We start from the raw sequence: 14,330 nt of genomic DNA, 5'->3' as shown, positions 1-14,330 counted from the left end.
CTGTTTTAAGAAAGCATCTCTTTTCACAATCATTTTCATCCCTCACAGGCCAAAGGTCTCACAAAGTCGGGGCTGAAAAACCTTCTGACTCACAAGGTGGGTCCGTGTTTTTTGTTTCAGTGTTTTCCATTGATACAAATTCTGCTTCAGTTTTAATCTCATACTAATTTGTGTGAAGCAGACCCACAGTGACGACCACTTCCTGGAGAGAGGAGGATCGATGTCACACCGCCGTGCCAAATCTGACAGCTTGCAGAACCGCCTGCCGATCACGCAACACTTTGGGATGGTGAGAGAAAACGTTTTTTTAAATCACAACAAACTGTCGAGACCCTTAACTGACAGGCATCCATACATTTTATTTACTCGGTTTTTCCCGTTAAACATTTTTTGTTTCTCAGGATTATTCTGGCCTTAAACCTAATGACATTTCAATCAATTTCAATGCAAAAGCACATTTCCAAAAATCATGAGCGTTTTTCGAGAGTTGGGGCGCGCTAACATGATCTCGGTCGTTAAGTGTAAGGTGGTCATAAAACTCAATCTGAGCTCTTTCATAGGCAGTCTTTTTCTCTTCTTGGCTTTACATTAAACTCAAACATGTTTAATACTATCACAGGTCTTTTGTCTTGTCCTGTGCAATGTGTGTTGTTCAATGATGTGACAGTTGTGAACAACGAATAAAGAGCGGTCTCATCAGCAACAAGCAGGAAGCTGAAAATTAGTAAACATGGCCAGGAGGCAAAGGAATGTGCAGTTCTCCATGTGGGAAAGAAGGAGTATGTTATCTGTAGCGTACTCATCAGGTACATCTGTTGTCACCGGGGTTATGAACTGCAAATGAATAATTATTTTCTGAAATTCGAGGGTTGCAGCATTTTCTGTCCAACTTTTTTTTTCCTTCTCCATTTGATTGTGGAAACAAGGTGAGGACACATCAAAGAGGCATTTTTTCTTCACTAAAACGCCACCAGTTTGTAATTAGAAATGTACATTTACCAGTTGTAGTTGTACATTTCCACCAGCTGCATGATGCACCAATATCATGAAGTTTTAATTTTGAAACTAGTGAAGAAGATATCCTTTATTAATCCCACGTGGGAAATGACTTTTATACTCTGTTATTGAGACATGCTTCACACATACAGTATAGGACCAAATACACACGTTTGTGCATGCGCTCCATTAGTGTGTCTCTCCATGCACTAATGGAGAGATGTCAGAGTGAGGGGCTGCCCATGAAGGAGCGCCTGAGCAGTTAGGGCTTCGGTTCCTCTGCAGTGCTGAGAAAGTGAACTGGCACCTCTCCAGCTACTGGAGGGGTGTCAGATTTTATTCTTCTAAAAGTCTTCTTAAAGTCTTTTAGTGTTTGAAAAGCATTGTCCTTGTATCCTGAGATTTGCGAAAGCACACGCACACACACATACAAACGTACTGAATTGAGGGCAATGGCAGCAGGCCATATTGTGGTCTGGCCATCAAGATGACCAGGCTGTTGTTTTGTTTTCTAGATCACCTGAACATTACTCCGCTTTTCAAAGAGAACAAGTGTTGTTACCTCGAGAGAATGTCATCAATTCATTTATATTGTTTAGAATACCAACTTCATAATCCCAAAAAAATCCAGATGAATAAATTGGGATCTTGAGAAAACACCTTATTATGGGAAAATGGAGTAAATAAATAAATGGATGAATGTCCTCTTAAGGCTTCCGTAACAAAATCCGTCCACAGATATTTTCAGTCATTACTTAATCTACCCTCTCTGTCCTTTACTGCTTCTTTGTGCCATTTTGCAACTTTCACTGAAAAATATTTGTTGCTTTATTGTGACACTTTTTGGGGGGAATGTTGCGTTGCTTTGCTCTGTTGCTTCGTGTTGCTTCATGTCAGTCACGTCCTCGTCGGCCTGTTCACAAACACAGGTTTCCCAGAGACGAGGAGAACCCAAAGGACTCAAAAGATTCATGGGACGGGTGAGAGAAAAGTGTTTGGAATAAAGATAAAAATACTCAGCATGTTTTTTTTTTTCCTTTTTGTGTGATTCTGTTTTTATTCTCTGCTCCTCAGAGCCGTGTCTGAGTCCGTGGTCGAGCCTGACTCTGGGCTCCAGAAGGATGAAGAGGAGGGTCAAGATTCACCGCTGTGTGACCCGGAGGAGATGGATCTGCTCGGGGAGATCTTTGACACCCTCAGCTCCCGCAGCTACCACGAGCGTGGCATTCTGTACGGCACACGCAGCCTGGATCTGTTTGGATCAGACAGTCAGGACTATATCACAAAGGTAAGAAGAAAGGGACTGACACACACACACACACACACACACACACACACACACACACACACACACACACACACACACACACACACACACACACACACACACACACACACACACACACACACACACACACACACACACACACACACACACACAGGACAAAAAGCACATATGTGATTTCCAGTCTTATAACTGCTGTTGTTGTTCTCAAGGTTGGTCTTACAGCCAACCCGAGCCAGGAGAGCCTGTCTCTGTCCATCAGCGGCAGCGGCAGCCTGCACAGCTGGAACCTGGAAGTCGCAGATGAGCCGTCAGACCTGATGGAGGACTCTTATTGGCTGAGCCAGGTCACCAGTGTACCAAAACAGAAGGAAACAGAGAGTCTGCAGGCAGCATGTGAAATGAAGGAGCAGGAAAGCGGACGGGAACAGGAAGAAGTGAACACAGCAAAAACTGGAAACCAAGAAGGAGGACCAGGAAACAGGAATGACTTCAAGGAAGTTGAGTTTAAGGAAGAGCGAATGACAGATAAGAGGGAGAGTTTAGGCGAGGACCCAGCGAAAGAAACGTCTGAAAATCGTGAGGATGGTTTAAAAGAAAAAAGTGAAGATGAGCAAAAACAGAGTGAAAAGATATTTGAAAGAGAAGAAGTGGGAAAAGAAACGTTTGAAAATCGTGAGGATGGTTTAAAAGAAAAAAGTGAAGATGAGCAAAAACAGAATGAAAAGATATTTGAAAGAGAAGAAGTGGGAAAAGAAACGTTTGAAAGTCGTGAGGATGGTTTAAAAGAAAAAAGTGAAGATGAGCAAAAACAGAATGAAAAGATATTTGAAAGAGAAGAAGTGGGAAAAGAAACAATTGACATGCAGAACGATGGAACAAGAGAGGAAAAAGAAACAGAGAACCAAGAAAACAAACTGACAAATCTGAACTCCCACCCCCCCGACCCTGAACCTCCAGCAGCTCAAGACATAAGGAGAGAAGAAGCCGTGAAGGAAGTCAAGCGGGAGATGACACCGACGCCCTCTCCTCCGAGAATCCTGTCTGCTGTGGAACGCTTCCAGTCTCAGGGGCACGCTCAGATCTTCCAGCTGAAGTCAAGAGCCAAAGAGCTGAATGAACCTGGGAGAGTTTGCAACAGGTTCCAGAACAAGGACAGTGCACAAACTCACCCGCCATGTGACTCAAAGGTATCCGAGGAGAAAGATTGCTCAGAGGGGCACGATGAGAAGGAGCTGCCGGCAATCAAGGTGTCTGAGCTCAAGAAGAGATTTGAAGGTTAAAGGATCAAACGGGAACATTTAAAGGGATCGTGTAAAGTGAGCGGGTTATTATCGCAGAACGGAACCTTGAAAGTATTGATTTGGAAATGATTTTATTGATTTTAAAATGATTTCTTCGGCCAAAATAAAATAAAAGTGGTACATTGGAATCTACAGTTGGAGCGGCAAACTCTGTAGCCTTCATAAAAGGAGCTAAACTAGCTGTCATTACTCACATTAAAGTGAACATTTCCACCGATGGTGAAGTGACACAGTGAAAGGATCAGCATGAATCACAGCAGCACCTGACTGAGTTTTTCTGCCTTGTCATGTCTGTTGACATTTTCTTTCATTCAACATCTTCAAACATCCCTGCATCTCATACCACGCTCTGTTATCTGTTTACTTCACGTGCAATTTAAAAAAAAATGGATTTCTCTGTCATAGAGTTGTATAAACATCTTTATCTACTTTTTAACACTGTTGTTGTCACCTTTCTCCTTTTCCGCCAGTAAACAGACTGACATCAAGTTTAGTTGATATGATTATAACTGGTCCTCCAGAGTCTGTGATTAGAGCTGCGTCTCTAGCGTCCTCTGCGCCTCTCAGTAACACTTTGTTCTTCCCAACAAGGGGTCATCCCCATGTTCCCTCAGCCCCATGTTCCCTCAGGCCTACATTCCCCCAGCATCAGGACTGGCCCTTCTATAATGCAAATAAAGTTGTAATCTCAATTGAGCTGGTTCGAGAGGGAGACAAGAGGTCTTAAGCTATTTACAAACCATGAGTGATGTGAATATATGGCATGAAACAGCGAGACGCACCTAACTCGGAGCATTAGTGGTCAGAGGAAGACGGACTAAAGTGCCTGTTCATAATTACAAAGTAACTGGTGACCCGGTGTGCTTCACAAATGTGTTAGAAGTTGTTGTTGTTTTGTCTATGGGAATTTGTTGGCAGAAAATCTGCAGATTTATTTTTCTGGGGCACCAAGCTGGCAGTTGATGTCATCAAGATTGGACAAATATTTGATTTTATTTATTTGGTTTTTTGTATTTTATAAAATGACAAAATGATGAATTCTACTCAGACTTCAAGGCAAATATGCAGGATGGTTGAAATAAAGAAATCATTTCTACAACATTGAAGACTGTGAATGTTTTACTCACTATGTTTCCTTCTCTAGATCCTTTGCTTGTAATGTGCCTACTCTCTGACGTCCAACGCTTTGGATAAAAGTCTTTGCTAAATTAATTGTAGAATTGTCCTCATAGGTGGATATTTTCTTAGTGTGTAAAGAAAGATTTACATTGGCTACTTCCCAACAGAAAGTAATACATCATGGGGATAATAATCATTCTTGGAACATTCCGGTTTTACTCGCAGAACTACTCGTGTTTCATACAAAGTGATTTTTATTATTTTCAGAAACGTTGCCACTCAGAGCATAACGTAAAGTGCATAATCATTATTGGTGTTTTAATTAATATCCTTCATAATTTGAAATAGTGAAAAAATAATATGTTTTACATAAATACATGTTAGAAAAATAGCAGATACAACAACACCAAACACTTCAGCTCATGCCAAGAACAGAAACTCCATGAGTCATATTTTCCATGCAGTGAGACAGGTGACAGCGCCGTTAGGCTGAGCGCTGTATTTATTGACCCAGAAAGAAAATGTGCGGGACAAACAGTGTTCAGAGTGTCTGAAGAGAAAAGATTGGTCAATGAAACTTTTGAAAGCAGGAGGTATTAATCCTCAGGTTTGCCCATGGTCATGATGTGTGTGTGTGTGTCCGCTTCTTTACGGTCGTCATATGAGGCGTTCTTCTTTGGGCAGCGGCAGAGGGAGGCCGGGTTTCTCAGAACCGGCCGCTCCCGTCTGTTTCTTCTCCTCCGCACTGGGCCTGTACATTCCCTCCATGCGTCTCTTCTTCCTGATCACACACAGCAGCAGCAGAAGAGCCAGGCTGAGCAAAGACAGCACGATGGGCACCAACACTGACTCCACAGAAGGGACTAACACCTGTATCACCATGGTGACCGACAGCTGGGGGAAGAAAGAAGAAAATGTAGGTCAGAGGGGTCAGTGAACGTAAAACTCCATATTACACCATTGATGATGAAATAATGAGTCTTGGTGATTGCTGCAGAGAACTTTGTAATTTGGTACCAAATATTGAAAAGATACAACATAAGCTACAGTCTTTGATTCAACAGATCATGCCAAATGTTAAACTGTCTAGATGTTAATTTTTTTTCCACATGATAATAAAACCCATTCTCTAAAGAGTTGGGATGTTGTAAAATGATATAAAAAAAACAGAATGTGATGATTCTCAAAACATTGAAACCCCATTTTGATTTAAAGAAGCACAAAGAAAACATATCAAACGTTGAAACTGAGACATTTCATTGTTATTGGAAACATTTCAGCTCATTTTGAATTTGACGACGGCAACACCTTTCAAAAAGGCTGGGACCGAAGAAATCACCTGATGGAGCACCTCACAATTAGTGAAAGTTAACAGGCAACAGGGGAGTAAAATGATTGGGTGAACATCCCAGAGAGGCGGAGTCTGATTGAAGTAAAGAGGGGGGAGGGGTTCATTACTCTGTGAAAGGTGAAGTGAAGTACTGGCAAATAGTTCAACAATTCAAGAAGCAGCTTTTTCAAAAGACAATGGCAAAGACTTGTCATGCAGGGGGAAGCAGGGGACAAAGTCAAAAAACTAAAATCCAACACCTTTATCTTTGGGCCCTCAGACGACCCTGCAATAAAAAAACAGACCCAACTCTGTAGTAGACATCACTGCAGGAGCTCAGGAACTCTTCCAAAAACCATCGCCTGTGAACACAGGTCATTGCCACATTTAAATGGGAAGCTAACACTAACATCAAAAGAGGGAACCAGAGCCTAACCCACTTGGTGCACTAGGCAAGATTTTAGCTGGTGCCCCTTGTATTGCAACTAATTCCTTCACCAATCACAATGTTCATACACTTAAAGAAAACTGACATACAACTTTATCTTTTACAGCTTTTCTTAATTTAAACCTGATATTTATCCGACTGTCAGTGTCAGTCACTTCTGATAACTTGTCTGCCCTCCTCCCCCACAAGAGCAGGTAACAAGCAGCAGTGTTGTGATCCATCAGATTGAGCAGGGAACAAGAAAATAGAGCCTTTTTAAATTGGTGATGTGGTGATGTAGTTCTGTTTTCTTGGCTTCTTTTGTTATGTAACTGAATAATAGCATGAAAATGGTATTATATATAAAACAACATTAAGTAACAGTTAAACAAACCTTTCCTTCTTATTATCTTCAACTTTTCTTCATCACTCATTTGGGGTGCCAGCGGCGCCCCCTATGGACGGCATGCGCCCCAAGCATTTGCCTATACTGCCTATGCCACGGGACGGCCCTTGAGGGAACCGTATATTAACCAAATGTTGAAATCCTGAACCTTCTCTCCTTCTCTGGGTGCAGGCTCCTTGAAAAGCACTTAGTTAAACTGTCCTGAAAGAGGAGAGCAGCCGTCCTGCTTGTTATCAGTGCACACAGTTCAAAAGCTAACATCAGTGATGGCCTGGTGCCGTGCATTAGTGCACATGACATGGTTAACCTGCACATTTGTGAAGTCACCATCAATCCTGAACCAGATAAAAAGGTTATGGAGCAACATGTGCTCTCAAGTAGACAACTTCTGTTGTTGTTTCAAAGAAGGACCAACTTGTTTTAGCAAGAAAACAACCACATTCTGGGAGTATTACACCAGCAAGTAAAAGACTACAGGTGATGAACTGGCCTTCCTGCAGTCCCAGCTTAACACCCATTAAAAACATTTTGAGCATCATGAACATCTGAATAGCTTCCTTCCATGAAGCATAATGGTCAAACATTCAACTTTCAAAATGACAAATTTGTCTCTTACTTACTATAGAAGCTTAGTCTAATACTAAAGCAGCCGTTTTGTTTTGACTCCCAGGAGAGAGCTGGCTGATGCGCTGTACTGTCGTAGGTCAATATGATACCGTTTGCTGTTTGTTGATCAATAAGATTTCTGCAGTCGTGTCTTTGGTTTGCAGCATAATACAATCCGTTTATTGCAGCACCATGAATACAGCGTCCATTAGTTTCCATTCATTTGAACAAAACAAACAAACAATACAGCTGCGGTTTCTCCATGCCGGCTCAGTGGTCAAAAACCATAAGACCTTCCGGGGTCAAACACCTCCCGTACCTTGACAAGTGACGTACATATATACCTGTGACTTAAACAATAGGACAGCGACACCCAGTGGCACAATAGTGAAAATGATTAACAGCTTGACCCAAAAACATGAATATGGCTCCTACACTTACCATGTGTCTTTGTGTTACTTTCAATTAAATTTCACTTTTTTAAATATGAAAGCCTAAGAAAAGTACAAATCTCTCTCTTTTTTTATATATATATATATATATATATATATATATATATATATATATAAAGATTTCATCACGTTTCCCTATGGGGAAATGCTACAAGGTTAGGTGGGGGCTCACCCAGCTGAGAAATGTTAGGTCTGGATCAGGTCTGTGAGGCCTGTGCTCTTACATCTGGACTGTGAAGCATCTGAAAAGGAGAAAAACACAAACAGCCAAATCAGAGGATGACTAACTGAGTTTGAACTGTAGGAATTAAAAGGTGGTTTAACATAAATGAAAAGGAAACTTGAGAGCTTCCAATAGCAGAAGAAAGATCTTATCAGTTCCTAACACAGACTAGAAGACAGCTCAAATGTTTAAGAGGAGCCATTATGTCATTACAATGACTAAGGGTGCGTCCAAATTGTCATTTTTGCTTAGGAAGGTTCCTAACTGAGTGAAATGACCCGGAAGCATTTAAGTGGCGGCCATGATAAGAGCCGTTCAAATTCTCTAAAAGCAAAGGAAAGATGTGTCAATGCTTCCTTTATAACCTCCTTTAGCATAGGATACACTGGACCATCCTTTAACAAAGGAGAGGAGATATGACACCCCACAATTCCTTGCGGCCGCTACATTTAAAGCGAGTCACGCATCCGACCGTTTATGATGATCGTAAAGTGACACAGATCATGTAAGAGATAAAAAGATAAGAGACATTTTTATCCAGATGATGTTTTATTCAACGTATTTCATTCACTTAAGAATGCTTTGTGCAGTTGTACATTTGTATAAAACATTATGTGTAGGTTATATCTTACATAAATGTAACAATTAATTTCATACAATCATACTTAGGCTATTGTGGATAAATGTTGATTTCTCAGTGGACAGGAAGGTGATGGTTTCACTTTTGTTACTCATAGCCTGCTCTATATTTCTTTTATTTCACTTCCTTGTGGTAATCAGGATTATTTCACCGGCAAGAAGGCACAGGGCTGATGCACTTTTTGTAGTCCAATTTCGAAACATTGTAGTTTCAACACGGCAGACCCACGTCATTAACCTCCGCCGGGCCGTTGCATTTAATGACGTCGCCTAGTGGAAAATGTGGTCGGATTGTCAGAGTAACGAGATCGCCTTTCCCTAAGTCCTTTATGGATTCTCCTAACATCTTTCCTTGACCTCATGACGTTTTCCCCGGGCTTAAGGTAAAGTGGATAGTGAAAGGGGATAGCAGAAACAATCCAGATGCACCCTTAAGTCAAGAAAAGAACTGCAGCATTCTGGGTAAATGGTCGCACTTCGACTCTGAGGAACAAGTGATGGCATAACTTTTTGGGTTTGTCTTTCTATTTAAAACACAACTGCATAATGAGGCCCTGCACAACAGAAGAGTTCAGACAGCAAAGATAACACAGAGGCCATGACACACCAAGGAGATCATCGGCCCTCGGTCCTAGTTGGACAGTTGGCTGTTCAGAGGTTTAATTTATCTCCATCTCTCGACACAGGTTCTGGAAAGCCCCTTAAGACTTCCGCTGTAGTATCCATGTTTTCACCCATTAGAGCGGTTTCTCCTCATTTGCGCCTCCACCTCTTCTTTTCTTTTCCCACTTAAAGACAAAGGGCTGACAACGCCAGTGCCATTTTCAACTTTTGATCAAACATTATTCTCCATTAGTAGGCTACCTATTATACGAGTGGTGTGCGACAGCGGTGTGAAAATGATCTTCTTGCATCATAAGAAATAGTTACGGCGCCCCTCACGCATGCGCAGAACGTATGTGGTGGTTGGCCATCGGCTGTAGTCTTTGCCGTGTGTTCCAGTGCAACTTTTTGGCCAAGACGTGAGGCGGCCTTCATCGCAACTAGTTCTTTGCCATCTGCTTGGTTTGTCAGGGCCTTTAAACCTCCAACAACAAAGCATGTGCGTGTTTCACACAGGTATGTTTTACAGCTATCATATTAGATTGTTTCACATTGTTTGGGGAGGTTCAAGTCAGTGCACTACTGCCAACACAACGATAAAACCGAGTTCATAGGAGGAATTGTTGTTCTTTAGAATACTGTGCGTGTAGAAAAGCCAATGCTTGAGCCAAAAGAATAACTCAATAAACTGTTAATAGAAAAAATGATTTGCAAATACTTTGCTTTCCCCAATCGTCAAGTGTGTGACCTTAAAGACGTGACCTATTCAGATCAAATATGTTTTTAAGCCAGGCTGTAAACATGTTTATTTCTGCTGTAAATACAGGCATGTTTGAATATCATAGATGAACACTAATGGGTGAATGGGAGGATTTTGCACTTCTGCATTGGCTTAATTTAGACCGGAGGAGGTATCCACTTGGTATCAAACTAAACATGTCCACACAACTGAGGAAGTGTTTTAAACTCCAGTACGCTCTGACTGTCAATGAAATGTACTTTCTGCTTTTGTACAGATGAAAATATATTTGGGAGAATAGTAAGCAGAACACTAGATTATGTAGGGAATCACTATTTGCAGGCCAGAGATGCTGAGCAGGTAATACTTAACCTTAATCTTCACTTGCACCTGCAGAAACAAGAAACATGACTTCATGTTTGTCACAGCTCTTTATTCTAAAAAGATGTCACAATATTTAGTGGCTAGGGGGGCCATCTGTCAACGAGACAAGAACAGAAGAAGCAGACAAGATTCCCAAGAATGTTGTTACACTGTCTTTTACAAAACAAGCAGATGCCCAGATCAAGACCGATTCAAGTACTACAACACTAGTGGATAGAGACAAGAATAAAGATTATATTATATGTTTTTATTTTAAATTACTTAATTCTTGAAGCTTGAGGACCCCCTTCAGCAGCCCTTGAATGTCTAAGTTAAAGACAACACCTTTAATGTGGCTGCACTGGTTAAAAAAATAAAAGACTTCTCTGTTTGCTAATTTTAATGAGGAGGTGTTGAGGAAATGAGTCAATTAATGAATACACTGACGGTTTGCATGGACAGATAACACCAAAAAAGCAGAACAAGTGACGGCAGGATGTAGGAATCACAACAGTGATAATATTCTCATAATTAACAAAGTTAGAACTGTTATACATTTCATTTTACTCACCGTGAATATCCTTTGTGTAAAGTTTACACTTCACTCAGAAATAGCCAATTTGTTCACTAATCCTCAATAAGCTAATAACACAAACACATCCGCCTAGTTTAACATTGCCACAGGCGGATGCGTTGTTGTGCGTGGCGGAATGCGGCAGGTCCTGCTCCACCTGTTTGACCAGGTGCCTCCCTGCTCTCAGCTGCTCGAGCAGTTTGACTCACAGAAAGACGTGTTGTTTTGTTAGAAAGGTATTATTGTGATGCATTTATTTACCTGCCGCTTGGTACGCATCCAGGTAAAACGGCCAACGTGCTCCTCGGTGACTCTGATCCAACGAGAGAAGCTCCGGGGAGCCGACAAAACTCATAATCCAGCAGAACTTGTAACTGAAACTAGTGTACCTCACGCTCACCTGTCCTGCCTGTCCATATGCAAATGAGGTTCGTCACGTGCCCCATCAGCGCCAATCAGAAACATGTTCTGTGTGTATTGCTGCATTCATGTGCTGCTCGGGTGGTCCATGTTTCCGAGTGCTCTAGGAACTACACTGTGCCAGACCCCCCCCCCCCCGGCCTGTTCGATGGCCACGTCTGGCCCATGTATTTGAAACACAAGTCGTTTTTCTGACTTCAGTGTGTTTAAGTGATTTTAGTTCTGAAAGTCGGAATGTTGTAACAACAGCAACAGCTGATGTATCTATTAAAAGTTATAGTTGAGCAAAAAGTCGATGCACAATAGGCCTACGTGAACTAGAATAATAAAAAGTAGGCTATGTTAACATTAATTAGGCCTAAACGTATTTTGCCCTTTATGCGATCACCATATTGACGTCAAGTCGGCCACTCGGGCACTTAATTATTTTCCGAGTTTCCGAGTTGTTGTTCCGATTTGAGCAGGTGTTCATGTGCATTTTTACGACTAGGACACTCGTTTTTCCGATGTGCCCGACACCACATGAATGCACCATAAGTGTTGCGCTCTCTCGTTCGTCTTTTCCCCCCTTTATTTTTAGCAAAATTTTAATATGTTCATTTAAAATCACACATTTTGATTCATTAGCCTACCACAGAGCACAGGGCTCAGCACGGAATGTCTTGATTTATTGTGTAAACGAAACTTCACTCAGTGATAGATGGAAAGTTTGATTAAGGCTAATCATTACCTATAAAGTCCTTGTGTGAGTTAAAACGCCTGCTGTTTGTCAGCTCAGGACATTCTGCAGTCTGGCGTGTCCCACTTTCATTATTATGGAAGCAACATTACCATGCTTTATAATTTGGGAAACATTGTTGTAGTGTTTCACAGCCACTGAGGTCAATCAAGCAATATTGCAGCTTGCTAAAAATAAGGCAAGTGGCTCAGATCAGATCACTGCAGCAGAGCACCTCTAGTTTGCTCCCCCAAAGGTTGCTACTTTTCTTGCTATCTGTTTTACTGGTCTAATGACTCATGGCCTGCTACCAGACTCTATGTTGTCCGTCACTTTGGTGCCTGTTATCAAGGACAAAGCTGGCAAGGTTGGGAGCCTAGATACCAGCCTATTGCTTTAGTCATTGTGGTATCTAGGTCCTCGAGAGTATCCTTTTGGGCTGGTTATCTACTGGTACCACAGGTCTATAGGAGGAAAAACTCCTCTGTCCTGATAGGATTTGTTGATGCCTCTAAGACCCTTTGATCGTGTCAATCATCAGAAGTTGTTTATGAAACTAAGTAAAAAGGGGGTCCCTGATTATATATTAAGGCTTTGGGCGTACTGGTATGCCAACCAAAGTATGCAAGTCAAATGGGGAGATACAATTTCCTCCCCCTTTGGAGTGAGCAATGGTGTGCAACAGGGGGGGTTGCTTTCTCCTGCACTCTTTAACTTGTACATGGATGATCTATCTAAAAAACTGAATGGCTGCAAAACTAGTTGTGTGTTGGGTATATTTACAGTCTATGGTTGGGTATCAATCACCTCATGTATGCTGATGATTTGGCCATTTTTTTCCACAAGCAGCACTGGGTTTCAGCAGCTCCTGAATATATCTTCTGAGTATGGAGTAACATATGATGTGCAATACAATGCTAGAAAGAGTACTGTTTTGATATGCAGAACAAAAGGGGCCAAGGACTTAAACTTTCCCAAGTTTTACCTGTCAGGACAGGTGTTGAGTGTTAGCACCAAAATTAAATATTTAGGGCTAAAATCTCTTTAGAACATATTGTGCTCCTTTTTATACTGCCCTCTTGTGGGCCAGATTTAAAAAGGCCAAACGGCGTCATACAAATTCTCTTTTGGCTGTTATCACCTGCTCTGAAGCGTCCTCCATCCTCTCCTCTCTCTCCAGTTTCTTGCGTTCTTTCTGGCTCTAGAAGCCAAAAAAAAGGCAAAGGATGGTTACAGTGACACGTTTGGAAACAGGTGTAAAACATATGTGTGGTCAAGTGTGTCGTAAAAAGTGATAAAACATGTGTGGGAAAAGTTACAAAGAGGGTGTGTTGGAATGAGAAGAAACAGGGAAGGACGTAAATAATGTACCACGTAAATAAATCACCATTTCAGAATGTGAAATATAAGTGACACATTCATTTCAGTTAGTAGAGGAATCAAAAAAAGACATGAGTTGCAATACTGATGAGATATTTCCATCTTAATGTTTTCACTCTTTTAATGTGAGGACGTTAAAGAAGAAGCTGAAGAAGTTGATTCAGGCTGAGTGAGTTTTTTTGTTATTTTACTAAAATGTGGAAAAGTTGTGGTTTGTTCTGTATTTAGTGATGATTCTAATGTTATATACTCAGTGAAAGCTAGGTTTAAACAGCTGAAGCGTAAGCTACCTGGATGTTGGTTGAGTAGCTCCCTTCTTTTAATCTCCAGAAAAATGGGACCTGCTGAAGAACGAGATACTGCTTGAAAGTACACTGATATTGGCGTCCATCAACCCTAGAATCAAAAAAGAATGAAGAGAAAAAATATGAACTCTTGAGGTAACCATCAAATACTTTTTTGTCTTCCTTCTAGGTGTTAATGTGAAATAACTTTTCATTAAGGTCCATGGGTTTTATTGAGGTTGTGTTAATGCAGCTTAATAAACTTTAAAAATACAGATCCCACAGGCTCCATCTCCTCCTCGCCATGTTTGGCAGAAGGTGTGTGAGTTTTCTAATCAACAAGGACTCTGTGCATGTTTTTGAATCAAGTCACCATTATTGATCAGAAACACCTCCTCCTCCTCCTCCTCCTGTGACTAGACATTGTGTGATAAAGGGGGGGGGGGCTCTCCAGAGGCCACA

At 41.4% G+C, this 14,330-nt stretch overlaps 2 protein-coding genes across 4 annotated transcripts in view; one reads left to right on the top strand and one right to left on the bottom strand.

The window, feature by feature from the left end:
• Window positions 1–4,686, top strand: part of dennd1c (DENN domain containing 1C) — a 16,618-nt gene extending 11,932 nt beyond the window's left edge. For both annotated transcript variants that reach the window (XM_020652935.3, XM_020652934.3), the window contains 5 exons: window positions 49–96; window positions 182–289; window positions 1,894–1,976; window positions 2,071–2,284; window positions 2,494–4,686. In XM_020652935.3, the coding sequence (XP_020508591.2) occupies window positions 49–96; window positions 182–289; window positions 1,894–1,976; window positions 2,071–2,284; window positions 2,494–3,564 (1,524 nt within the window). In that variant the 3' untranslated portion in view covers window positions 3,565–4,686. The remainder of the gene's footprint in view (window positions 1–48; window positions 97–181; window positions 290–1,893; window positions 1,977–2,070; window positions 2,285–2,493) is intronic.
• A 254-nt stretch (window positions 4,687–4,940) lies between these two features.
• On the bottom strand, window positions 4,941–11,489 carry crb3b (crumbs homolog 3b). 2 transcript variants are annotated; one of them, XR_003809536.2, is made up of 3 exons: window positions 11,328–11,487; window positions 8,098–8,167; window positions 6,291–6,396 (listed from the first exon to the last, which is right to left on the bottom strand). XR_003809536.2 is itself a non-coding variant. In XM_065952661.1 (2 exons), exons 1-2 carry the CDS (start codon window positions 11,343–11,345, stop codon window positions 5,362–5,364), a joined length of 255 nt encoding a protein of 84 aa, XP_065808733.1. In that variant the 5' UTR covers window positions 11,346–11,489; the 3' UTR covers window positions 4,941–5,361. The 2 variants fall into 2 exon arrangements, 1 of the variants encoding a protein (XP_065808733.1); XM_065952661.1 differs by lacking the exons at window positions 6,291–6,396; window positions 8,098–8,167 and adding an exon at window positions 4,941–5,598 and having other exon boundaries at window positions 11,328–11,489.
• Between the last annotated feature and the right edge of the window lie 2,841 nt (window positions 11,490–14,330).

This window comes from Labrus bergylta, chromosome 1, assembly GCF_963930695.1.
Source record: "Labrus bergylta chromosome 1, fLabBer1.1, whole genome shotgun sequence".
Classification (NCBI taxonomy): domain Eukaryota; kingdom Metazoa; phylum Chordata; class Actinopteri; order Labriformes; family Labridae; genus Labrus; species Labrus bergylta.
The sequence above is the reverse complement of the archived record's forward strand: the minus strand, read 5'-3'. Positions and strand labels throughout refer to the sequence as shown.